General features: G+C 34.9%; 2 protein-coding genes across 10 annotated transcripts in view; both read right to left on the reverse strand.

The window, feature by feature from the left end:
* The window catches only part of Cad96Cb (protocadherin Fat 4-like Cad96Ca), a 372,880-nt gene extending 363,717 nt beyond the window's left edge, over positions 1–9,163 (reverse strand). The window contains exon 1 of one of the 3 annotated variants that reach the window (XM_067083989.1): positions 8,568–9,163. The gene's annotated coding sequence lies outside the window, so the exon portion shown is untranslated. The remainder of the gene's footprint in view (positions 1–8,567) is intronic. The other 2 variants (XM_067083991.1, XM_067083990.1) reach the window with 2 other exon arrangements.
* Positions 9,164–13,051: 3,888 nt separating this feature from the next.
* corn (cornetto) overlaps positions 13,052–26,345 on the reverse strand; it is a 229,301-nt gene continuing 216,007 nt past the window's right edge. For 2 of the 7 annotated variants that reach the window (XM_067083996.1, XM_067083999.1), the window contains 5 exons: positions 25,780–25,966; positions 24,440–24,622; positions 21,545–21,700; positions 20,990–21,069; positions 13,052–15,522 (listed from right to left, as the gene is read on the reverse strand). In XM_067083996.1, coding sequence (XP_066940097.1) covers positions 15,384–15,522; positions 20,990–21,069; positions 21,545–21,700; positions 24,440–24,622; positions 25,780–25,966 — 745 coding nt within the window. In that variant the 3' untranslated portion in view covers positions 13,052–15,383. Of the gene's footprint in view, positions 15,523–20,989; positions 21,070–21,544; positions 21,701–24,439; positions 24,623–25,524; positions 25,540–25,779; positions 25,967–26,345 lie in introns of all 7 variants that reach the window. The other 5 variants (XM_067083997.1, XM_067083993.1, XM_067083995.1 and 2 more) reach the window with 3 other exon arrangements.

Raw genomic sequence — 26,345 nt, forward strand, 5'->3', positions numbered from 1 at the left:
CACTGCGGACATGCCATGCATTATTCTGTTCCCTTGTAATCTGCATAGTCAAATGAAAATTTTCACTTCTCCTCAATCTATCTCTGGAATATGTTTACACTAATCTTTTAAAAATACACTAAAAAAGCAATACCGTCAGGCTGATATGGTCGATGTCAAAGCAGGCCTTGTTTCTTGGCCAGCCCCTGTGAACAGCTGTATACCGACACTTAAACATATAGGGGGTTCGTATTTGATTTTGAAGGATAAGCCTGGCAACAAATTCTACTGTTTTTTTCCGAGACTACCCCCTAATGTATACACACACACACACACACACACACACACACACACACATATACACACACATATATATATATATATATATATATATATATATATATATATATATATATATATATATATATATATCAGGACTACCCTATATGTATACATATATACATATATGTGTGTCTATATATATATATACACACATATATATAAATATATATATATATATAGGAATAAATATATATATATATATATATATATATATATATATATATATATATATATATATATATATATATATATGTATCTACAATAAAATTATAAAGATGACTCCGAGACCACCTGCTCCAAAAAGCCTACATATTTCAGAAACTTCCCTCCGGACAACGCTGAGGTCATATTGGATAAAAATCAGTCCCGGAAATGGATAACATTAATGAGCTATCTCCAAGAATATGGCAGGTATTTCGTCTCATTTTGTATCATAACAGCAAAGAATTAGTAAACAAGAAATCCCGGATGTTAACTGGTCAGACAAGATGCTCAATCAATTATTCCAGTTTTTCAGTGAATACCCAGATGATATCTTGTTATTATGCGGAAGCAGAAATAAAAAAATATGGCGTGTATGCATACCGGCATGTATAATGCGTTTATGGATTTCGGTTATCGTTACCACTAACTGCGTGTGTTTGTGCAAGAAAGAGAGAAAGAGAGAGAGATATTTAATGCACCTAAACCATAGGAAGTAAAGAGAGAGAGAGAGAGAGAGAGAGAGAGAGAGAGAGAGATAGATTTAATGTACCTAAACCATAGGAAGTAAGAGAGAGAGAGAGAGAGAGAGAGAGAGAGAGAGAGAGAGAGAGAGAGAGAGAGAGAGAGAGGGCTGGGGATTTTCTGTCCCTAAAACCTTAAGGAGAGAGAGAGAGAGAGAGAGAGAGAGAGAGAGAGAGAGAGAGAGAGAGATTTAATGCGCATAAAACTTGCCAAAAACCAAAAACCATGAAAGAGAAAAGCACAGAGAGAGAGAGAGAGAGAGAGAGAGAGAGAGAGAGAGAGAGAGAGAGAGATTTAATGCAGCTAAAACTTGCCTAAAACCATAAGAAGTAAACGTAAAACCAACCCCAAGTAATAAAACTCCATTATCACCTAAATCCTCCCCAGCTGTGTGGCACGCACAGACGTGGTTCCTCGGCCTATAGGCCAAACCCGTGCCACCACAATCCCGGGGAACGAATAAACAGCACAATGGACCATCCCCTACCGAGATGACGATCGCTGACGACCACAATAAAATCACCTTTTATGGGGTCCTTGTGCTTTTCGAAGGTGTAGGCTGGATGGAGAGATGTCAATTTCAATTGTCGCTGCCATTTCTGGCGCCTCTACACTATTCCACGACGATAAAATAAATAAATAGAATCGTAAAGTGACCGTCTTCGAAATGGTGTTCTCGTGTGTGAGATGAAAACAGAAAAGGCCATACTAAATTGATAACATCACATTCATACAGAAATTAAACCATAGAGTTGTTCGCGAAGCTCTTTCCTTAGTCCTAAGAAATTTATCGAAAATACTCTTTTCGTTTTTCTAAAAAATTGTAAACAAGTAATCCTATAATCTTGTTTCAAAAATCAATTCGTATCATCCAGGTATCACCATTTTTTTAAATGTTTCCGAATACACACGAAAGCAAGTGTAAATATACGACCATAATACTACGAAGACATAAGACGAAAGACAAAGACCTGAGCAAACGCTCTGCCTCATAAAGAGTTCCAAACCTGAATGAGAAACCCCATCTGCTGATGCAAATCATACAAAAAAATAATAATAATAATAATAAAAGTAGTGACTATGCTTGAGTACGTTTCCTAAAGACAGCGAGATGAGAGAGGGTGAAGAAGAATAACAGAGAACAGAGGATTAAAGGAGCAGAGGAGTCAAGGAGCAGAGAATAACAGTGGGAGTTGTTGGGGAGTCGGCCGAGAGGAGCCTAGAGGCATCCCGTAGGCCAGGTGCTGAAGAAAGGTGGGGGCGGACGGACTGAAAGAACAACAATTACCTCAGGTCCAGACGTGGGAAAATTGGGAGCGAGAAAAATAAGAGCACGATGCTCGGCGGGGAGAATTCGCAGATTGATTCTGCACCGACTGGAATGGGTCACTTCTCACGTACGTGGTGACGTTTTCTCGTTTCTCTCGTCTACAAAACAACACCGCCGCGTCAGCTGATGTGAATATATATACATATGTATATGTATGTATGTAGTAGACACATATCTACTCTGTCTATATATATATATATATATATATATATATATATATATATATATATATATATATATATATATATATATATATATATATATATATATATATATATATATATATATATATATATATGAACTTATCTATATTCAGTTTTTCTTGTCATAAAGTATTAAACGCAAGGGACCATTACACAAATAAAACGGCTCTTCATAGAAACCTTTAAAAAATAAGGCAGATACTTCTTGTCGTAGCAGCTTACGAAACGAATAAAAAGTACTTTCTCTACAGCTCTCCATTAACAGAAGTTTCTTGCTTAAGTTATGTGACATGCCGACTACGAGGTGGGAAAAACTTCCGCTAAGTTCGTGAGGGAATGGCTGAAGTTTTCACGCCATAAATTCTTATATCTATATAACGTGGCTTTCCCTACGAACATACGAGCTCCGTCTGATGACATAATTATCTAATGGACCACATAGCTCGCGGATGCATTTTATTCGGACGCATGACACAAGACAAGCAATTGGCTTATTTATGTAATGAATACGGAAATAAGCGAGTTGTACCACATCAATTAAAAATGGGGTAAGTTCTGCATCAACATCAATACTTGCTTCAATCAATATGCATTCATATATGTGCACGTCAGCCAGTTATAAATCTGTACGTATTTCAATCATTCGACCCCATTAATGCAATCTTCCTTTGCAATGTCAAATTCGTTTTTGAAACTGAGGAAACGTAAACGTATTTTTAAAAATCTACAACAATGAAAAATAAAAGCTAGTGCTCTATAACTAAGAGGAAACAAGATATTGATCCATACTGTATTTCCTATACATTTCCGATGCAGACATCAACGGCCCAATATCTAAGTGCATACGCATTTTCACAAAAAAAATTTGCAAATGATATAAACAAAATTATTCCACAAGTTTCAAATAGAGCCATTAAAATATCACGGAAGATTTATCATTGTTATCCATAATAAACACAAGTAACCTTATTAACAACAAAAGAGACTGTACTGCACATTCAACAGAATTTATATTCCTCTCTCTCTCTCTCTCTCACTTTGTGGCACCAGAGCACAGGCCAAACCTGAATGGCAAGCAGCATGTTTATTTACGACCCCAAAAATACAAAGTTACAATCACACGACCCAACTCTGTAACCCAACTTCACCCCCGAGAAAACCAGCTCCATTAAACAATTCCTTCCTTTTGCAGACCGGGGGCAAGTTCCATTCTAGCTCCACATTTTCGTATACTTTATCGGTAAATTGCAACTCTCTCAACTTTCGACTTCAAGCGAGTACCCGTTACTTAGGCCAACTGCAAGTTCACCGATTACAACATCAGTGAGATTGACCTATGAAAAGCTTGGGCGAAAACTGGAAATACTATATACTTCACAATAAATTCTCTCTCCCTCTAAATCTAAGCTAACGTTTGGTCGCTGCGTTCAGACACAAATATACAATCCTTGACAGAGAGAGGGAGAAAGGGAGATTCAGGTAAAATTTTCGGAAATTTGGTAACTTACACTTCGTTTAACCTCTTTTCTTGGTCCAGTTATCGTCCAGACCGTGTCTTATTCCCATTAACAAAACAAGTAAATGACATAATCTACGACCATTTATGGCAAATAATGAGTTCAACTTGATTACCTAATAAGGCGAGTACAATAACACATTCTTCAGACATAGGTAAGGCTAGCATGTATTGCATGATCACATACCCAGATTATATATGTATATATATATTATATATATAATATATATATATATATATATATATATATATATATATATAATATATATATATATATATATATATATATATATATATATATACATATATATATATATATATATATACATATATATATATATATATATATATATATATATATATATATATATATATATAATATAAATGAAACGAATTTAGGCGTGTTATGTGAAAACCTACTAAAACCTAAAAAAATCGATGTCAAAAAAAAAAAAAAAGCGAAAAGACGAACAAGGAATAGTAAAGTATAACTAGCTAAAAAATGTCCCATAACGGGAAATAATGACCCAAGCAAATGTGTCCCTTGGGTGGTGACAACCTTCAAAAGCACAGGCATATCGTGACACTGGGGAAGCAATCAATAGAAAGTCATTACTTCGGGACAGAATAGTTTAGTCTGCAAGTGTACACTGAAATAAGAAGAAAAATCACTGTAAGGTCATGAAATTGAAACATATCCATAAATAACGTCCAAATTCAACTATTCGAGTCCTGTTTATTATTAGAGTTTAAAATTATAACTAGTCTGCTTTTTATTCTACGCCTTTCCACTTAAAGGAAACAGGGGAGATAAAAAAAAAACAACGCAAATCTCGCAAATCAGGCCAACAAAGTAATAAAAATTATGAAAGAATATGAAACCGACGAAATGTTAGAGGGCGAAAAGTACTGATAAGGAGCGTTATAAAGAAGAGGAAAGGGGAAGTGGCACAAACAAAAACATCTCACAAGAGCAATGATTCCAGAAGTTACAGGAGAGAAATGGAAAGGCAACCTAACGATGAAGCTTCCTCCGTTTGCAACATTTAACAAAATTGTGTCTAAAACAAGTCACACATGACTACGAAATACTGATATTTGTAATTTGTGGCAATCAGTTAATTAGCCTATTTGTTATAGCCTATACGCCTATACACATGGAATCTATGGTACTGCTATTTACATAGGCAAATGCAAATAATTACAAGTATTGTACAGAAACTCGTGGATCAATAATTTTTCTTTCCCAGTCATTTTTTACGTTTAAGGTTATTTTGCCCAATAAAGTTTGGCTGCTGAATTGATTAAAATCGACACAACTGACTATAAAGCAAAACTTCGAAGACGTTTTCTAATACAGATGCAGTTTACTAGATAACTAAATCAAATACACGTACAAATAACAAAGATAACTCAAACTAACGAACACCATGTAACGTCCACAAACAAGGCTTAGATCGTGTAAATCAACTTAGTATGAATTACGAGCCGCTTTAGAACGCAAGCGCCCATGCTGACATAGGCTGAATGCCTGAGTAATGTAGGGGTGTGATGCGGACGTGGTAAAAAGTTTAATATAGATTAGAATACGGATCATTCTGTTTGAGACTGGTTGTCACGGGTAGAGAATGGAGGGCGAAAGTTGTCAGCCGTTATGCCATAATTCCAAAGGTGATAACAAGATGTTGTGAGAACGAAAGAACGTAAAATCAAGAAAGCACAAGACTGCTTGCAAGAAGCGTTGAGTGGCTTAAGAGCATTTGGAGGGGCTGGACGCCAATGCTGACGAGCGGTTGACGCTGTAAAGTGCACGGCCCAGAGAATGATGTTCTTTCTTCAATCGTTAGAGGATGAATTCAGTGACAGTTTTTCTCTGGACGTGAAGCTGGTTTATATATATATATATATATATATATATATATATATATATATATATATATATATATATATGTGTGTGTGTGTGTGTGTGTGTGTGTGTGTGTGTGTGTGTGTGTGTTTTGAGAGAGAGAGAGAGAGAGAGAGAGAGAGAGAGAGATATTTTCACAAAATCATTTTGAAACACAAAACTACACCGAAGTACATAGCCTATAGGATAACCACACACAAGAAATGAAACAATAGGCCTATATGGGAAGACCAAATTTGGAATCACACAATACTGTAACAGCAATAAAAAAAAGTATTCTGCTGGATTTGAAATACTAACATTGAAAATAATAACAAAATATTAAAAAAAATTCCAAACTTCGCACACGTTCACACAATTCAAATTCAATTAAAAAGCACACACACTTACGTATATTTATCCTTTCTGGCCTATTTTCAAGATGACTTGGTATTCGGTACGACAGCCACAATGTTATACGAAATGTATCCACAAAAAACATTCGCTCTAAACGACAAGCTTGACCAAGATAAGTAGCTAGGGATAATAACGTCTTGATGTACAGCCATGTGCTGACTTGCCTTATGCAAAACATTAGTAATACCAACATGTTACGCCGGGGATACAAACATGTCAAATAAACCAGTGAGGCTCGACAGCTATTGCCAAGACGAGAGCAGAAACCCACTCTGGAGCAATATTGCTGCTAGACCAGCTGGGTGTGTTATAGCCAGTAATTTCCACTTATCGTGAAATGAAAAAGATATAAATTCTTCGTAAGCGCTGACCTATTACTGCAATTTCAGAAACATGGTCGAATTAGAGATCATTGAACTGCCAAAAATGCATAAGATATTTTCTCCTCCTGGGAGTATTCATGACCAGAGAGAGAGAGAGAGAGAGAGAGAGAGAGAGAGAGAGAGTCTGACATATCTCAACTCACGATCAAACTGTTCTAGCTTGTATCTCTACTGGGAGGTCTGTCAGTCTCGTCTGTTAATACACGACATTGGATGCTGCCTTGTAGCTTGTGCGATCTCATAATCATCTTTCTCATATATACAGTTTTTTTTTCTTATAGTACATCAGTTTCCGAATATAACATTATTCCCCTACTAATAATTACAAACCCATCTTTTCCCCACAGTCAACAACGTCATATCTCCGTCAAACCACTGTCATTAAGCCTCACATTACGACGCTTGCTTCAAGTTAAACCTTCGGATGAAATACACGTTCTTGACAGTGACAATGATGAATGGAAAACATACATCCTTCAAACTCCAAGGGCTATAATAAACACAAAATCATTCTAGAACTGCAAAACCCAATTATTTTTATTCCAAATATTTTATATTTACCGCTGCTATGGTCTTTTAACTTACAAGCGAATGAAATCTAACATTAGACGAAGTAAGGCAACTCGGGGGATGATTTAAAAAATGAATGCGATTCATTCAATGGCCTTTGCTGGATAGGTGTGCACAATTTTCGTATTGCCTTTCGAGATGTTCTTGTGACGGGGGAGGTGGATGCAACGATATAGTGGTGCTTTAGGACGGTCGTTCTCCAGTAACGGCCCAACGATTCAAGTTTCGAAGTTGTCTAAGAAACGGTTAAAATTTCACTGACCATAAAAAAATCATAACTCTGCAGTATTTGATAATTTTTCAATAATAAAACTCACAAACATAAAGAAAAACCCACCGTAGCATTACTCCAACATTTACTATTAGCCGAGTATCTCCGACTTGTCTTTATAGGCCTAATGACGCCATGAAAATGTAATGAGCACGGACTGTTCGTACAATCGATAATCATTAAGACGCCAGCAATCTCAACGTGGCACGACAGCAAAACGAATGCCATTGGAACTTAACTAGCTCTAAACACTATATGCAGGCACTTTCATGCATAGTTTTTTTTATTAATTACTGATGATGATACAACTGACCTTTTCTGTACTGCATTTCCCAGAAACGGCCTTTTCGACTGCATAGGCCTATTCGTGTCTTACGCATCTTCTTCACTTAAGATTATAGTCTCTTGTTACAAATATGACGACCAGTCACATTTTACCGGGAAATATTCTTTTTGATGATCATCTTTTACACGAAGAGGGACCGAGCAAAAACTCGTTTCAAGCCACAGCAGAATCGGTAAATGACAATTACCGGTAACTGAAACTTTTTTTTTTTTCTTTTAAAGCCGACTGGCGCAAATTTTTGTTACCGAGATAGGAGCTGTGAAAGGTGCTTAGTCATACGCGGTCGGTAATTCAAGTTACCCTTACCTCCGACGTAAATTGTTTGTTTTGTGGTCAATGGTAGCTTATACCCCAATTCCACATACCAAGTCTCACCAGCGCCCCTGAGGCACAGTTACAACAACACGGCTGCACAGACAGATGCCCGCCCAGAGACCTTTCCTTGTAACCCCATTACTTGCTTTGTTAAGCCTTAGCATATATAGCCTTTCGTTTAAACCATTCGAATTTCTGTCAAGTGTCGAGGCAAATTGTTGCTAGCAAAAGCTTTTGTTTAATATTTCTGGTGGTGGAAACACAAATGCTGAAATTTAACTTACCTCTGTCAAAGTAGATCCAGTTTCACAATAATTAAATATTTCACTTTGCGTGAGAACACAGGAGATATGCCCATTTGCCTATTACCACAATTCACAATGGGCCTTTTTAAAAAAACAAGTGTCAACAATCACAGATCACAAGTTTTTTTTTTACACTCCAAGATGAAAAGTTACCATAGAAAAAAAATTACACTATATGAAACAAAATCCAGTACCTGTAGTTCGGTATATTCTACAAGCAAACGACAAACTAAAGCGGGTTTTCCGGTTACTGAATTCGGATGCATCAATTGCGAGCAAAGTATCTAATCACTGGACGGGAGCACCGCTAGAACAGGTCCTTCTTCCAACACGGTCACACATCCACTGACTGACTGGCTGAAGAAGAGCCTGACGGTCCTACGACTCCGCGAGAGACTGAGTCTCTGAGTCTGAGACAGCTGATAACCCTCACTTTGTCGGCCAGGTAGAGTCGCGCGGGTGTTATTCAGGTATTATTTACTATAATAATCTAAGGTACTACAAGAATGCGTCGCTGTTGCTAACTTGCAATTCAGAGCGTAGCAAGCGTAAGCTATAACTCACAAATCAAGGGCAAAGTAAGTGTCCAAAGCATTTTGGCGCGTTAAGGCAAGATATTTGAGCGGTAATGTTGTGTCAGTTTATGTAACAAGGCACAGTCTACGGTCTTGCACTTGCATCATTGTTCTTTAAGAGTTTCCCCCGCTAAAATAAAGATTATAACTTTATTGATTTATACTGTAAATTTGAGAGCAAGGAAGTAATATCTTAAGACCCACCAGTTCATTAAAGACTATACGAAGGGTTGTGTAGAGAATTGTCAAGTATTTTGTGAGGTATAAAATTACATTATCCAGCAAGTTGTATATTGTCAGTGTCTAGGAGGATAACCAATTTATCACTGTTAGTGTGATAGTGAGTGTTTGTTGACAACTTGACACCGGCAAGCTGACAACTGACGTCCATCCTGCTTCCAACTGCAAGACGATGGCGATTAGTTCAACTCCCGGACATTTAGATGCAACCGAGGTTATGCATCCGAATAAGAAATGTCACTGCTAGTCAGGGGTCATTCTTTTATAAAGATGAGAGGGCGAACAACTTTTTATTATGAAATTAACAAAATCATTCGATTAGATCAGGCTGCTATATAAAGTTGCGTGGGGTCTTCGTGAACACTATGAGCAAATACAAATTAGTCGAGCAGTGACCTAAGAATCAGTACTGGCAGATCTAGTGAAAAATACTTTCTTTGTGTGAGACACTGAGTTACAACAGTTGTCTTTTTACTGTTAATTTGGTTGTTAGTCGTTTCATCACATAAAAACATAATCGAATGGAGATGAATAAAATTAAAAGTACCAGAGTACTATTCAAATAGCGTAAGAATATGTAGGCCAACAGTATCTGACAATACTGCAAATACAAATAAAATCTCATATGGGCAGCTTTGTATTACTCTGTGCGTATTTTTCTTTTTAAGTATGATGTACTCGCCTTTGTGAACTTTGAATATTTGCAGGAATAGTTTCATTCACAAAAACTGTAATATGGCCTGAGTCAGCGAAAAAAATAAGGTATTTACTTATGTTCCTTACCTTGTATAATAATATCCTGTATAAAATATTATCATCGTTTTGGTCAAAAGGAAACGGTACTTACCAGTGGATGCTGGATTGTAATCATAGGCCTTCCAAAACACAACCGTTGTGACTGTAATACTTGTCCTCCATATCATGCGCTTACATTATATTTCAAAAGTAAATTAATAAACACCTACAATTAGACAACTCAACCTACTGTGATGTAGTTGTCAGACAATTCTTTTGTAATCCTGATTTTATTCAAGTTTTTAATTTATCTTGCAGATGAATTTTATTTTTTTAGCTAAGGCTAACATCGTTAGACTAACGATCATCTGCGATTTATAGTGATCTACGTAGGCGTTACGCAGGCAATATTTCATAGGAATATGAGCTGATTGTGAATTAATTATTAACCATCAGCGGTTGGTTTGAATGGCCTTTTCGTATAAAAAAAAACTTAGGAATAGGGATTCTAATTTGTATCATTTAGACCACGTAATACAGCCCACGCATAGTTGTGATTCTTAGTATCGCGCGTAGGGCTTAATTATCCCCTCTATACTTTACGAGTACTATCTTCAAAAAACGCCAAGGGACTCGTCATTACTCTTAACAGCGTGGGTGGAATGAAACCTCTCAGTATGGCATACTAAGGCGTGTACTGAAGAATTTTCAATCACTGGTCTGCTTGAGCTACTCAATAGTCATAATAATCCAGTACAGAAAAACTAGGGCATATAAGGAGAAAGCCAAGGACAATGTTAGCCAGTAAAGCAGTTGAAGAATGAAATATTAATGGCAGCAGATCTGGAGAGCTATAGCAAAATTACGGAATAGCAGCGGTACTGAGAAGAATTTTCGTGTAAACAGCATCCTTGGAAGGATATTCAAGTTTACTAATTTAGCCATGTTCGTGCTGTAGCAAATAAAGATCACATCTCTTGCTGTGGAAGTAAAGTATGAGTGTGCAATTAGAGGGAACCTGAACAAAAGTCTTTGAAAATTTGTTTCGGGAGAGAAAAGGTTTAGGAGAAAGGTAGGGATACATTGGTCAAGGAGAAGACTCAAGTCGTGACCACAAATAATTGTGACACAGATAACAAGTCATAATTATTACTGAGGGGCTTAAGATCATGAGTGAACTCTCTCGCAAACAGAAATAACAGCTGGACTTCTGGAGAGACCGCCTAAACATTTCCATGGCCATGTTCAGTTGTCAAGTCACAGTATCATTTTTTCAGCTTTCAGTGTACTGCATTCGAGATTGATGTTGACCCTTAAAACATTAACACATTCTGTAACGATACTTTATTATTTGTGCACTAATGTGCTATTAAAACATAATACTTTCCTTTTCATGCATGGCTCCATCGAATGTTGCTGCTTATGGCATGTACATATTATGCTAACACACCTCTCTTCGACAATAATGCAGCCCTCTCTGAGCCCCCATCTACAGACCTGGGACCTCAGCACTTTCTTATTCATTTGTTCCACAGAGCCTAAGGAGTAGTGCAAAAATTTACCTTCCCTTTATTTCTCCAATGGATTCTTCTCACACATATGGTATAATTATCAAGTTAGAATTTTTCTTATTCAGGACCTAGTATCTATACTGACAATATGCATCTGAAATCATTTGAAAGTTTCACACATATTTTCTGTTATGTTACACAGGCCAATAGTTGTGAAAAATGAAGCTATTTCCAACAAGTGATCCAGTAATTGGGTCAAGTGAGCTCTCCCACCCTCATCAGGGGAACTCCTCACATTGTTTAAGAGGTGCTACCTAAATGGTCAAGGGATTTAACTGCCTCCTAATAAACTGATACACCTGTTTAAATTCGCAGTATAAACTTCCTATTCAAAGTAGTTTCCTTTGGCTTGCTGAGCTTACTGCATTCACAGCAATTTTGACTACTTTGTGTATTCATGGAATATGGCCATGTCAATCAACGCCCATAATGATCCCTGGTTGCCAGTGTCCTCTAGCTTTGGGTATTGCATAGATCCTGTTGTATTACCTTATTAAATTCTCCTTACCCTCTTTCCACATACTGGTAATGTTAGTATTGGTCCCTACACTCTCTGACCCACTAACTTACTCTGAAGGGGTTTCTATAATATCTAGGATGTCTCCCAATAGATCAACTGGTGTTGCCATGCTTGTGCAAGGTCTGGAAAACCTAGCTGGTGTCCACAGGTTATGGAAATGATGAGCCTGCTTCCACTTCACTTGGATGATGGGAAAAGTCACATCAATACACCTAGGTTTTCTTTTAAATAAACAGTTTTGGTCTCGGGCTGATTAAACATGATTTCTTCTTGCAGAGGGGATGTAGTGTCCTTTGCAATGACATCTCTCCATCTCTGATTGCTTGGCTGCTAACTCAAGCCCAGTTTGAAGTTTGCCCTAACTGCATAAGCAGCCCATCAGTTCCTAGGCATCTGCCTCTTCTAGTGTCAGTGACAGTGACTGTATCATACTTTTAATATTCGGGAAAATCCAGCAGGCCAGTGTATAAATGTTTCTTGATGATATGGAAATACACAGAGTATACATTTGGTACTGTATTGTGTTTAACTTAAGGGAAACAACATAAGTCACTATTACTCATAATCAAATTTCTTTAACATTTTTCTCTTATGGTCTGAAGGTTAAGTGCCAAAGGATTAACACTCAATGTGTACCATGTACATCAGCCTTTTGATTTGCTTTTTGTGGATATAAAGACACAGGTACTGTATTCTTGGCACCATAGTTTTATCAGTTGGAAATCTTGAAATCTTGATGGTCTTGCACAAAAAACAGATAAAAACATCAAATATGAGAACAACAAGATCACTGCAATTCTGGTTCCATTAATTATACAATTCTTGCTACTTAAATTTCTTTATTAATAAAAAGCTAAGTACAAAATACAATGTAGGCAATTATGCCAAAACAAAACCAATAACGAGATCAATAAAACTAATCTAATCTAGCTGCAGAGGTGCAGATCTGAGCCTGAGGCAGAAATTCCAATTGCATTTTCTATATTTACAAAAAGTAAGTGTTTAAGTTTGAAAATAGTCAGGTATTATTAATCACAAAAATACAGTATGCACAATTTAAGTGGACAGACAATTTGGTTAATATAATAATTAACCAAATGACTCTGGTGAAAAATATGTAGCAAAACAGTTAAAAACAATTGCTGCTTGAAGAATAATAATAAAAATTACTCTTACTTTCATCATCACAGGGAGCGATTGAGTAAAAATGAAGCAACGCTTGTAATAGACTGCTTCTGCTATGTAATATAAATCTACATATAGAGAGACTTTGGTTTAGACTTGTGCTTTGATAACACACCATTCATATATAACTTGAACTAATAAATATCTGGTGGTGCTTAGCTTTAAAAATTTAATATGTCAATATATATCTATATATATTTTCTATTTTGCATACTACACCTCAAAAAACAATGAGAATCTCCACATTTACTATAGATTAAAGTGCTTTGCTAAAGCTCCTTGTTTGTCTAATTCAACATTGGAGAGTTTCCTGTCCAATATTGCTTAAGCTCAGCATTTAATAAATAAACTTTAAACAGTCCACTTTACTTCTCCATATGTATTTTCCAAGTTAAGGCTGACAGAAAAGGCAAGACAAATCCCTTTCAATGTCCAGGCATACAGGAAAACAGGAAAAATGAAGAAAAAAGGGGATAGATAGGGTGATTCCAAATGTAATAGACCCACCTCTTAAAAGACAGGTTACAGGAATACAAAGAACGAGAGCATTTCAAAACCTAGAAGTAGGAAGGAAGGAAAGGACACATACGACAACCGAGAAGGATTGCGAGCTTACGTTTAAAGCTTTTAATTTACAGACCATACTTCCAAAGCTCTTGTGACAGAAGCAAAGAGTCAAAGGAAAAATGTTGTAATCAACAACCTTTGTGTATAGTACTACTCATCAGTTTTGAGGAGTTGGATGCAAAGAATATTCTATTTGCCTAAATCTCCTGTATGTAACAATACAGACTTATCAGATGAGCAAGGCTTTACCTCCTAATGTCTAAGGCCAATTTCAGATACCTGAAATACTTGCAAGAATATCACCGATTTATGGGAGTAAAAACAAATAGGTTGATTTACCTGACACAGAAGCATGCAATACTTAAATGAATCTATACAATAGAAACTTCCTGATTACAAATTTTTTTTTAATCATAAGCTCTTTATAGCATTCACAACCAAAAGGCACAATTACACTATGCTGTACTGGATTACTTGTACATACTATTTAGAGGAGATAAATAGGATGTGGGTTTGTGTAAAATATCAGACTTTTGCCAAATTTATTAAGATTATGTGACATGACAAAATGTAGTCATATGATTTGTAAAGCTATTTACCCCTTAACAATGGATGAAGTAACAATTCAAGACACATCCCCATTAGATAATATGATGGGTGGTTCTTGTATAATCTTGCTGACTAACATACAGAAGTTTAAACAGAGTGCACTTATTCATACTGAAAAATGTCTATGTAACTTGCATGCATTCAGTGTTTTACCATTTGATATTATGCTTCTATATTAAATATGGACGTCAATCATTCACTTAATGAATCTATAAGGGGTACAGTACATGTGAAATGGTCACTAAATAACATCCAAAGAAATTTCCCCCAATATTTATTGATTCATTAATTTCTACAAAGGTCATATTTTTTCAATGGCAAAGCTCAATGGAGCTCTGTTGGTCATCATCAGTTAATCAAAGTCTAATAAGACCAAAACCACACTAAAGAAACAGAGGAAATGAAAATAAATGAAAAACCTTTTCATATGGTAAAGTACACTATATAGTATAAGACTGAACAGAAAATAAACTAAATGTCCATACTGTTAAACAGATATTGATCTGAGGTATAAAATAAAAAAAAAAAGTGAATCCACATTGTGGTAAAATTTCTTTCACAGGAAAGAATACGTACTAAAATACTTAAAGAACTCAGTATAACCTAACAACCAAGTTACAGTAAACTATACCCTATAATAAAACAATTCAAACTGAATTTCTTCTTTTACCCTCTGATTCCTTAGTGTAATTCCAGCCTTAATCGCTTTCTCAGAGGTGCGTTTCAGTTTGCAGTGTGGGCGAAAGCTTTTTGTTATTGATGCCCAAGGGGATTATAGTTTGTGGATTTGCATTCAAGTCTTTATTGTTGACATTCTTATTGATGGCATTTCCATTCTGCTGCAGGGTTGACTTTTCAGTGGCCGCCAGGGTGGCAAACAGCTGTTTAAGGGTTGAATTTCCGGACACAATATCGGGGACGCTTTCCAAAGTCTGCAAGAATGGTTATGAATTAGTAGTGCTTTTTAAGAATAAATCTCAAACCTAGTATTTGTAAATCAATGCTACAACATGCAGTATATACTGGAACTAAAACTAGGGTTAATTTCTTGACATATCAGTTTTAAAATAATACAAATGGTAACTTTTTACTACATCTGCCGATCTAAAAAATCTTGAAAACTTTTAATTCAATAATATATAAAACAATTTAAACAAGAATTAATGTAATACATTTTTACCTTTCACAATCTAATTTTGTACATGTATTTTACTGATTTAACTGATGTCACAAAACCAATGGGAACAGTTGCATTATTTTTAAAGTACAACAGATAACTGAAAATTATATACTGGGCATGATGGTTCTAATGCTGCGATGATTAATCTACACACATTCTGACAAGATACACCTACTGTCAGCAATTACCATAAGAGGTTATACTAAATCTGTAAACAATTTCATACACAAATTTCAAATACACTACACTAATAAAACAACAGCAAATTACAAGTCTACCTAACAGCATACATTAGATATTAAAAATATCTTTTTTTTTATTCTGTTCACTACAAAATATTAGTAAAAGCTTAATCCTAATTTAAAACAATAAATTACAGTATGAGAAAATATGCAGTGTTATGATCTTCACTACTAAGCAGCCTTCTGTATGATAAACTGCCTCCAAGATTTCTGATTACCACTCTAATCTCAATCCAAGATTGCCTATCACAGGAGCAGCAAGGGAGTTGCTATTCGCCCCATCACTCTTTCTCTAGATGAATTATATGCAAAACTGCACCATGCAAACAGATTTTGGCCACGCCAAGTAACCATCCCAAAAAGCTAATTCTACATCACACAGTATCCATTACTGTATACTGTAAAAAGGGAAAGGCAGTATTTACGAAAAATAAACTATAAAAGACATGGTTTTTTTTTTTAATCCAAAAATTATCTCATTTCCATCATATACCTGAAATAAAAAAAAATGTATATAAACTGTAATGCACTAGCATTTAAAGGTCTGAGTACACGTGCAATCAAAGTGAAGGATTTCATGTAGCAGTGAAAACATTGAAATTCAATGAAGGTAATCTGAGCAGCAAGTTAAGAAACTAACCATAACTTCAGTGATACTGCATAGCATGAACACAGGGTTAGTCAGAAGATAACGTTTCTTCTATTATGGCAATGGCAGCTCCTTTGCACAGATAATAGATAATAGTAGTTGGAATCACGGGATTGTGCCCTATGATTAATAAAGGGGAGAAAACAAGACTGACTTTTACAAGTGAAAGTTATAAATTTCATTCTTGATTGTGTTCAAGACTCAGAGAGAAAGAAAAAAGCTGAGAGATTAGTGTACTCTTGCTATTAGGCTTCAAGTATTAAAAGGCCCTTTACCATAGTCAGTGCTAAACTCCTTGGACATCCATAGTTCAGCATAAAGTATATTTATGTCATAGAAGTAATACATCTCTTTTTAACTAAAGAAAAGACATTACATCAAGTCTGCAAGGCTTCAGCTTCAGAGAGGATGACAGTCAAGCATTTTATAATGAAACATGGAATTGTTCAGGTACCTAATGCATATCTTATCTTTATTTTATTTTTCTGAACATTTCTTGACACTGTTATTGTATATTCATTTGCTCCCTCCTACTTTTATATACAAAATCTTTCAACTCTTAAAAGTACTGGATTTTGACATCTTTCATTATCTGAATAGTCATTAATATATTTAAAAATCAACATAAAGTAACGTCTTCTGTCAAGACATTTCCTAACATTCTCTTATCACAGCAGTTACTGAAATCATGACATCACACCTAATTCAATCAGTATCCCTGATATGGTACGGTACTGGTATAATATAAGGGACCGTATGATATAATTAAGGAAATGCTATACGTGTACTGTATGCAGTGTACAATACATTTGGGCATACTCAACCACAAGCTTACACAATGCACGTATACCTCAGTTGGTGTATTACAAAAATGTTATTTCATAACTTCTAAACACAAGCAACTTTCAAGATCTTTGCAAACTCCTGTGAATCATTTTGTGTCTGCTATCATATTTCATATGCTATGACAGTATAAAAAAATAATCAGTGGGACATACAATGTTTTATGCCTACTTAATTAGAAGACAAAGTTATCTTGCTAAAACAAAAACTGAAATCAATTCTGCCTACACCTTATTCTTAGTGAACCTTTGACATAAATTCTGAGAAGTACACTAATATCTTCCAACAATGCTCTGCCAGTAACATGCTACTTAAGCTGAATACCAAAGAATTCTATAATCCTTTAATCACTAGTATAACCATGTTCCAGTAAAAGCAGTAAGTTAGGTTACTGACTGCCAACAACATACGGCAGAAACATATGATCACCAGAAGGTACAAAAATTATATCTTCCTAAATATCAAAGATTTCTCTTTAGAAATGAATGTGGAGCATAAGGATTCACTTACAGGACCAAAATTCTGACCACTCATGATATGGAGACCTTTCAGCAGTCAAAGGCTTAGGACTTCACAGTAGATTTAAACTGCACAAAATAGTAAAAAATATTTTAAAGCCAACTTCTCTCTTCATGGGTTTAGACATGAATTGAGTTCTTGCCACTCTCCTCTGTCCTGTGCACCTAAATACTGTACTTGTTTCATGGTTTTCTGAGCTTTTCAACAGGCCACCATCCTGATACTACCCTATCTGCTATTTTCTTGATTAACTGTTCCTCATCCCTTCTCATTACATGACCAAGCCATTTATCTGTTTTCCAGCTGCTGGACACAAAGTCTCTTCACCACTTCCTAATCCATAACACGATCTTCATACCACACAGTAGCCATGAACCTTAGCATTCTATTCATACCTTCTTCAAGTCTTCTTCATTCACTTTGTCAATGCTCATGTTTTGTACCTGGCTTTGTATTCATGGTAGGTTTTTGTTCTCTAATAAAGTAATATTTTTAAGTTTCCATTTCATCCAAGCTGAAGCTATTCTCTTTTTTCACAGTTGAGTGTGCTCCAAAGGTTACAAAAATTGTCTCCCTCTTCTAAGACCTGCTCTTCTACCGCAACATAGTTCTCCTCCAGTTTCTCTCTTTTTAATGACTTCTCAATTCCTGCTTCACAGTCCAGTGTGTCCCAAAGGTAACAAAAACTATCATCCTCTTCTAAGAGCTGCTCTTCTACTGCAACACAGTTCTCAAATTCTCTCTTCCTTACTGAGTCTTCTTATTCATTTTGGACAAAGGAACTCATTGCAACCATGAACATCTCCTGTGGCATCAATGTCACATTTGGCACACAGTAAGATAATGAGTTCACTGCCCCCCACCTTTCCACATCAACAACTTGGCTAGTTTCCAGCACAAAATTCCATAAATAGCTTCTTAAAAAAGTAGATTTCAGTCTTGATTTGACATGGAGAACTGCTAAAGGTAAATAATAAAAAGTCATCACTTTTAAATTTCCATTAATGTGACCATTGCTTTGCACAGAAAGTTTTAGTTAAAATACTTAATCAACAAAACATAGTGACTTAAAGCTACTAACTTTATGGTTTGTTACATTTGTTGAAGAGCTTATGCAGTAAACGGATTTCATTAAAAACTCTTCATAGTTAATTTTGCAACCAAAATTACATTGCAATTAAAGAATAATTACCATTATACTATAATCCATCTCATACTACGTAGTGTCATGTAGTCTCTTCCTAGATTTTTTATAATTTTATTAATATACTGCTGCCACTTTAACCAACATTAATGGCTGAAAATCTACATTAACTGTACTTTTAATAAGGTATAAATTTAATAATACTAATTTACTTTCCTGTTGTTAAAATTCTCTTTACATTTCCTTATGTCCATTCCAGAAGAAAAAAATATAACAGATTTTTTTTTGACAGATCTAAAATGAGTAATAACTGCCTTGAAACACAAGAAAGTTTCTAGTTTCAAATACCCAATTTCAGGCTGCACAACTTCTGGAAACTAAACTTCACTCCCTAAATTTCTTTTTATACCGTTTTATAGCTCATCATTTACACTGACACAGGTAGTATGAATTACCAAAAAGTCTGCCACTGTACAGTGCCCCTTATTAGTTCCTACAACACCTATGGGAAAAGTTAATCTGTAACTAATTGCTAAGATATTTTTGATGAGTGGGAGACTTTCATTTGCAAGAACACCAAAAACTAGACTGTACTGTCTTTTTAACATTTTGTAATGTCTCAATATCCACAATATTTTTAGAGGAAAAGACATACACCAACCAACACAAACAAACATTTAAAAATGTAAGAAGTGTTCAAGTGTCCAATCTTTTCAAACTTACTACAAGCAAACTTTTCAAACTTACGTTCTCTTTTAGTAACCACTCAATCATAATAGCTATGATAAATACAAAACCTACATACCTATACCCATCAAGAATGATACAACACATCCCATATAACTTTTGCAAAAAATTATAAATCATGTGGCTGAGTTAGCACAATGATATTCGTCATGTTCTTGGAAATTTATATATCTCACTTCATTAATATGCAAACAATGATCAATACTATTTCCCTTACAGTCATCAGCCTACTTCATCTTGACAGACACAACCTACTAAAAACAAAAGACAACAATGCTTACAGTCTATTTCTATATACATATACACAGGCCTATAGTACTATACTGTACTTCTTAAATTATAAAATTTAGATACAAGAGCACTACTGTCCCCAATACTGTCCGCCTACAAAATACTGAGGAGCAGTATTTTAAAAAGGTTGTATACTTCCAGAAATTGTCACTTTTGTCACATGCAGGCATTAAATCTGTAACCTTAAATATGAAAACAAGGTAAAATACTGTTTTGCTTTGAGTTGCATTTTCAGTATTTTAGTTTATCAGAATAAAGACTTTTATAAACAGCTAAGTAAAATTAGTTTCTTGAAGTCTTCATCATATTAATGCAAAACTTTTAATATTATAAGGCAGGCCTTTCAGGTTTTCACAACAGATTTATGTCACAACATTATTTTAATTTATATTATTTAACAGAATACAAATAGAAACATAACCATTAATTGTTATGAATTATATGAACTATTATTAAAAGCACTGATTAGGACATGACAAGTGTTTCAAAATGATATTTTGCAGCCTTAATAGCAACAATATGCTTCAACTGCCGATAAAGCTATAGGAATTCCTATTTCAGCTTTCATGTGCTAAGTCAACTCATTCCTCATATGACAGAAGGAAAATAAAACTAAGCAAACAACCTTCTTACATAATTTTTTGTTCAATTTTTCAATAATTCAGTTTTCATGTTCATGTTGAATCTGTCATCCTCTGGAAGTGTCATACAAATGCTAAGCCATTAACATCATCAACAGCAGACACCTTGCCATGAAAGCTGTGCAAGAAGGATACCGACTGACCTTGGAACCCGAGGATTATAAGGTCTGACGCTGACCTTTCGGAATGTCTTTGGCACCGATTTCCAGTGTGAACCAACGGGCTGTTTTTGTGAGCAGTAAGATGGTTTAAAGAGAACAAACTATATATCTCTCTCTAAAAGTCCCTACATGTGCATTATCTGGTCCATTTCCCATGCATCTATACTTTTACTACTTGATACATGAAATATAACATAAATTAAGAATTAGACTATAACTAATTAATGTGAAGTTAAAACTAAGCAAAACAAAATAACTTAAGATGTAACAAATAGTATGCAAGTAAAAATGTGATGTTTTTCTGTGGATAGGGTCCTCACCCAAATAGCACCAATATGGTGGAAATAAGCAATTTGAGCCTTAAGCAGCAAAGCATAAAGGGGTGAAGAAAAAAAAAAATAAAACTAAAAACAAAATAATAGCTAATACTAAAAAGTAAACAGACAAATTTGAAAACAACATAGTACTAGAAACTACTTATGACTCAAAATGCTTAGCCACTTACTTTTATACAAGGAGGAAAATTCCAACACATACCTTCAGCACATGCTCAACAGTTGATGCCATGCGTCGATTACATTTTTGGGCTTCTAGCTGAGCCTCACGAATGCTAGCTAGGTCTTCTGAATGCCGCTCACTAAGTTCACTGATTCGCCTATCTCTTTCTATGACACTCTGGCGTAATGATGTAACCTTGGAGAGAAGAAAAAAAGTATTTCAAAATGTATACCATTTAAATGCAATTTGAAAATGTAATTTCAAAATGTACACCATTCAAACAATTTATGTACATAAAAATCTGTTAATCTGGGTTTTTTACCTACTTACGTCAGTGGAAAGTCCGGTATATAGATCGGGATAGCAAACTTCACTTTTCATGTCATTTCTGTCTGTAAGCCCATTTCTAGCTTTTTACTTAAGGGTTCTTTGAGATTCTGATTATATGCTGATGTGCCTAACTCTTTTGAAGACATCATAAATGAAAATATTTGGTATGAAGGCTGTAGGAACCCTATCTTTGAGGATGAAATCAGCCAAAGATGTTGTGACTAAGTGGTACAGCACTCCGTTCATGTTTTCCTGGACCATGGATCACAACTGGTATATCACCCAATATAATCCACCCAGCTGCCAATGTGTACCAACACCTGCTCTAGTCAAGAAAAAGGGCATGGGACTAGCAACCTCATCCTTTGATAAATGCTGGGAAACCAGAATGCTTTTTGACACCACCCCTTTAAATTACAATACTGTACTACAGCATACAGTGAAAGAAAATTGACTGAAAAGTAACTAAGTCACCTAGATTGTCATAGTAAGTCAAATTTTTATTTCAACTTAGATATCTGAGTATGCACTAAACCTCACAAAGTCCACTGGGCTGTTAGTGGATTATGCATGTCAAATATGAAGTCTTTATTTCCTAACTCTTCAAAAGCTATTTCAAAGGGTAGATTTGTATCTGACCTCATTCTGTACACTGATTCCTTTGTGGATTATGTATACCAAATACTGTATGAGGCCTCCAACTTATGGCCCAAGTCAAATTCCTAATTGACTTTTGACCCCCAAATGTGACCTTCACCTCACTGGAATGAAATTACAAACTCCTCCTTGTGAAAGTTGTATAAAAGAACTACTTTACAACAAGTTAGGTACAGTAGTTCTGGAGGAGTTAGTAGGAAGACACACACAAACACAAACATCCTCAAACACATAATTATACAATCTGATATAACATATTTTAATTCCTTACTGTTATTTATCCATTTTATTATAATTTATGAACAGTATTAGTTTTGTAATTTCATTAATGCCATTGTACTCTGGAAGATGATAACTCTGAGGTACACATACTCTTACAGAAAACTTCTATCTCACTCTTGTGCATAAGTAGTGATTGTGAAGCATCAAATCTATATAAATTTATGTTTTATCTGGTGCTTTGTTACAGACACAACTATCATAAATTCTTAGTTTTCCATGGTAAAAAAAAAATCATCTGCCTTGATTACTTCATTTTTGGCAATTTTTTCAAAGGAGTTTATATATGTCTCATTTTAGCTAACTTCATCTTGTCATTCTAACCTTTTATTTTTGCTCTTTGACTTTTTAAGCATACCACAATAAAAGTACAACTATCAGCTTTAAAGTTACACGAAAACCAGTAATTAGGATGAACATAAACTTTATAGATAGCAATCAACAGTATTGCTAAGGAGTTTCAGGTACAGCCATGAAAGCTTGTGTATCTTTTCCTATGATTAATTGATGCAATATCTACACTGTATATCTTATATTTTCTATTCAATATCTATCAGTTTTATTAAAATTGAAGTACTGAATCACATAACTTTATACCAATGCTTCAGACCTGGCAATCAAAAGTCATAATAAATGTTTGCATATCTCTACAGTACATACTTTTATTTGCTTTATTATAATGTACTATCAGTATTATTTATGTAATTTTATAACCATCACTGTTTATCAGTGAAGGAAACCCTTATACCACATTTACAAGCATAAAAACACATACACATGATGTTTCTCTCTCTACACAGCCCTAACACCCTTGCATTCAAAAGCTTTAGACCTACGAGTAAAAAATCATACAAATATTTGCATCTTTTTTCTTTACTGTACAGAAGAATCAACACTGACTCAAGTTACTTGTGTGTACCCGTTACAACTAATTTTTTTTTATTTCACACTTCAAGGATTCACCTACAGCTGGCAACAAGGCATGCCACTGAGTCTTCACACACACACACACACACACACACACACACACACTTAATATTTTTCAGTCTTTCTTCATTATTAACCTGATTCAGTACCAATCTCATTATTTAATCTAATCAGAGCAGAACTAAAACAATATGGATTAAACCATAAAACAGGCAAAAAAAAATTTATTCTTCTTTCATACAGGGAGCATTTAACTTCTGCCATGTTTTAATATGCATTTTCTTAATTATACAGTGTTTCCTTCTGTTGCTGATTTGAATAGCACCTGTATGTGACAAAGCAAAAACTTTCCTTCCCCCAGATTTTAATGAAAGAAATGAAACTTCAGTCTTCAAAAGTTAATGATACGACTCATTTTCTTTTTTAATTTTCTTTAAAAAAAACTAAGACATCTAAAAATGGCTTGGTTATGAGGTATGGCAGCTAGTAGCCTACCAAACACAGGGAAGTAAGTTTTCTAGCATAAGTTACTACAGTATTAAGTAATCCCAGTGCTCGAGTACTATATAAGACATATATCTTCCATAATCTGTATTACTTTCATACTTGTATTACAACTACAAAATACAACAGCATAAATATCTGTGGTCTAAGATTAGTACTAACTGATAAGATTACATAAAACAAAACTTTAATAACCTCAACATAGTCTATTGCTAAAGATACACAACAGTGTCATACCTTATCATTAAGGGTTCCAATTTCTTGCTGGTGCACAGCCAGAGAGACATGGTTTGGAGGAACAGGGCCTTGGGCTGCTGAAAGAGATGCTAATGAAGTAGCCAACTGTTGCTCCTTCTCTGTATTTAAGGCTTCTAAGTGGCGCACAGTCGTTCCGAGTCTTTCAACTTCCTCTTCCAGTTTCTGGAAAAAAGTGGCAAAACATATGTATGGAATACATTCCACACTACAGTTTGTTTTATTTCATATTTTAACGTGTCAACAGTAAAGCAATACGTACTCTAAAGCCTAATATACTATAACTTGAAAGACTTTCAAGAGTAAACTGTGATTACACTGCATACTACACTATAATAATGGATTCCAATACTTTTGCTTCATCCTCTTTGCTAATTTTTCTTCTTTTTATCTTTTAACTTATATTTTTCCAAAAAACAAAGTGAACTGTCTTCAATTACTGCAAATAGCATTAAAATTTACAAAGAAAATCCATACCTTAACAACTGGAAGTTTAACAGAAAATATGTTTCCTTTAAATTTTCCTCTTGATAGGCTCAATATGTTACAACTACAAGCAATGCAAATTTTTAAATACTTCTGTAACACATTTCACTAAATAATCTCTACATGGTGATGTTGATTAAGTATATTTAGAGTCAAGATATTGATTAAGCAGGAAATCTCTCATCAAATTTAAAGGCCACTCTTGAAAATCCACAAAAACAAAGAAAATACAATGATCACAATGCCATATTCAAAGCTTGGGTTTCAATGATATTAAATGAACTGACTGACCATAACCCAAAGCAAGAATTTCTCATAGTCTCCTTTTAGGAAGCGAGAAACTTGAACAATGCCAGCTAAATTTCAACATACATACACTGATGACAGCCTCTTGGATCTAATCACAGTTATTTGCTGGTTTCCAACAATACGGAAAACTGCTAGAGTGCTACGTGCATAGGCATCTTTATTAAATGCAAAATAATTCAAGTGAAGAGTGCATGAACAGGGACCAATAGTATGACTAAATGTAATGCTTGTCTACTCCTAATAATATTTTTCATAATTTTTACTGTACTTACATCTACCCACACAGGCTGCCGGAAGCAAAAAGCCTGACCTTCAATGTCCACTCTTAATTTGGCTAAATCATACAAGAAATTCAGCTAATACTTTTTTCATGAAAACATAAAAACATTTTAAGATGCTGAAGCTGAATTATGTATGTGCCCTAACATAATGAATCAATATCTATTTTCACATGCTCATATTCTGAACACGCAGAAGTCAAATTATTCAAGATTATTAACTATAAGAACCACAACATAATGTTTTACCTTAACTTGAAGTTCATAGTCTTCTTGGTAATACTTGTTCAGCTTCTGAGTAGCTAAATCTAGGTCCCTAGAGACAACCATAAGCTCTCGCTTGGCCCTTGCTTCAGAGCGACTGAGATTCTCATAATCTGAATGCTGTTGATCAATGATAACCTGCTGGGATCTAATCTGACTGCAGAGCCGATCGCTGGGGAAGAATATAAAAAATATTTTTTTGAAATGCTCATGAGTTTAGCAATATGAAAAATACAAGTACTACCCTCTACTGTAAGAACAAATTTGACCTTTTTTACACTGTAAAGTGCTGTTACATAGTAAAACAATTCAACAATATTAATGAGCTACATTTCAAGAATTTTACAAGATTAGTCAGGTTTCATTCTTATGTAAGACAAAAGGGAGAATAAGAAGGTGAAAGTAAAACAGGAAAAGACTAACTGTTTTCAAATTTATGATTTATTAAGAACCAATGGATAAAAAAGGTGGTATTATAATTTTTATTTGCAAAGCACAATAACTACACACTAAAATAATTTTCATCCCCTTCTTTAATGAATTTATCTAAA

This window comes from Macrobrachium rosenbergii, chromosome 41, assembly GCF_040412425.1.
Source record: "Macrobrachium rosenbergii isolate ZJJX-2024 chromosome 41, ASM4041242v1, whole genome shotgun sequence".
In the NCBI taxonomy this organism is placed as follows: Eukaryota; Metazoa; Arthropoda; class Malacostraca; order Decapoda; family Palaemonidae; genus Macrobrachium; species Macrobrachium rosenbergii.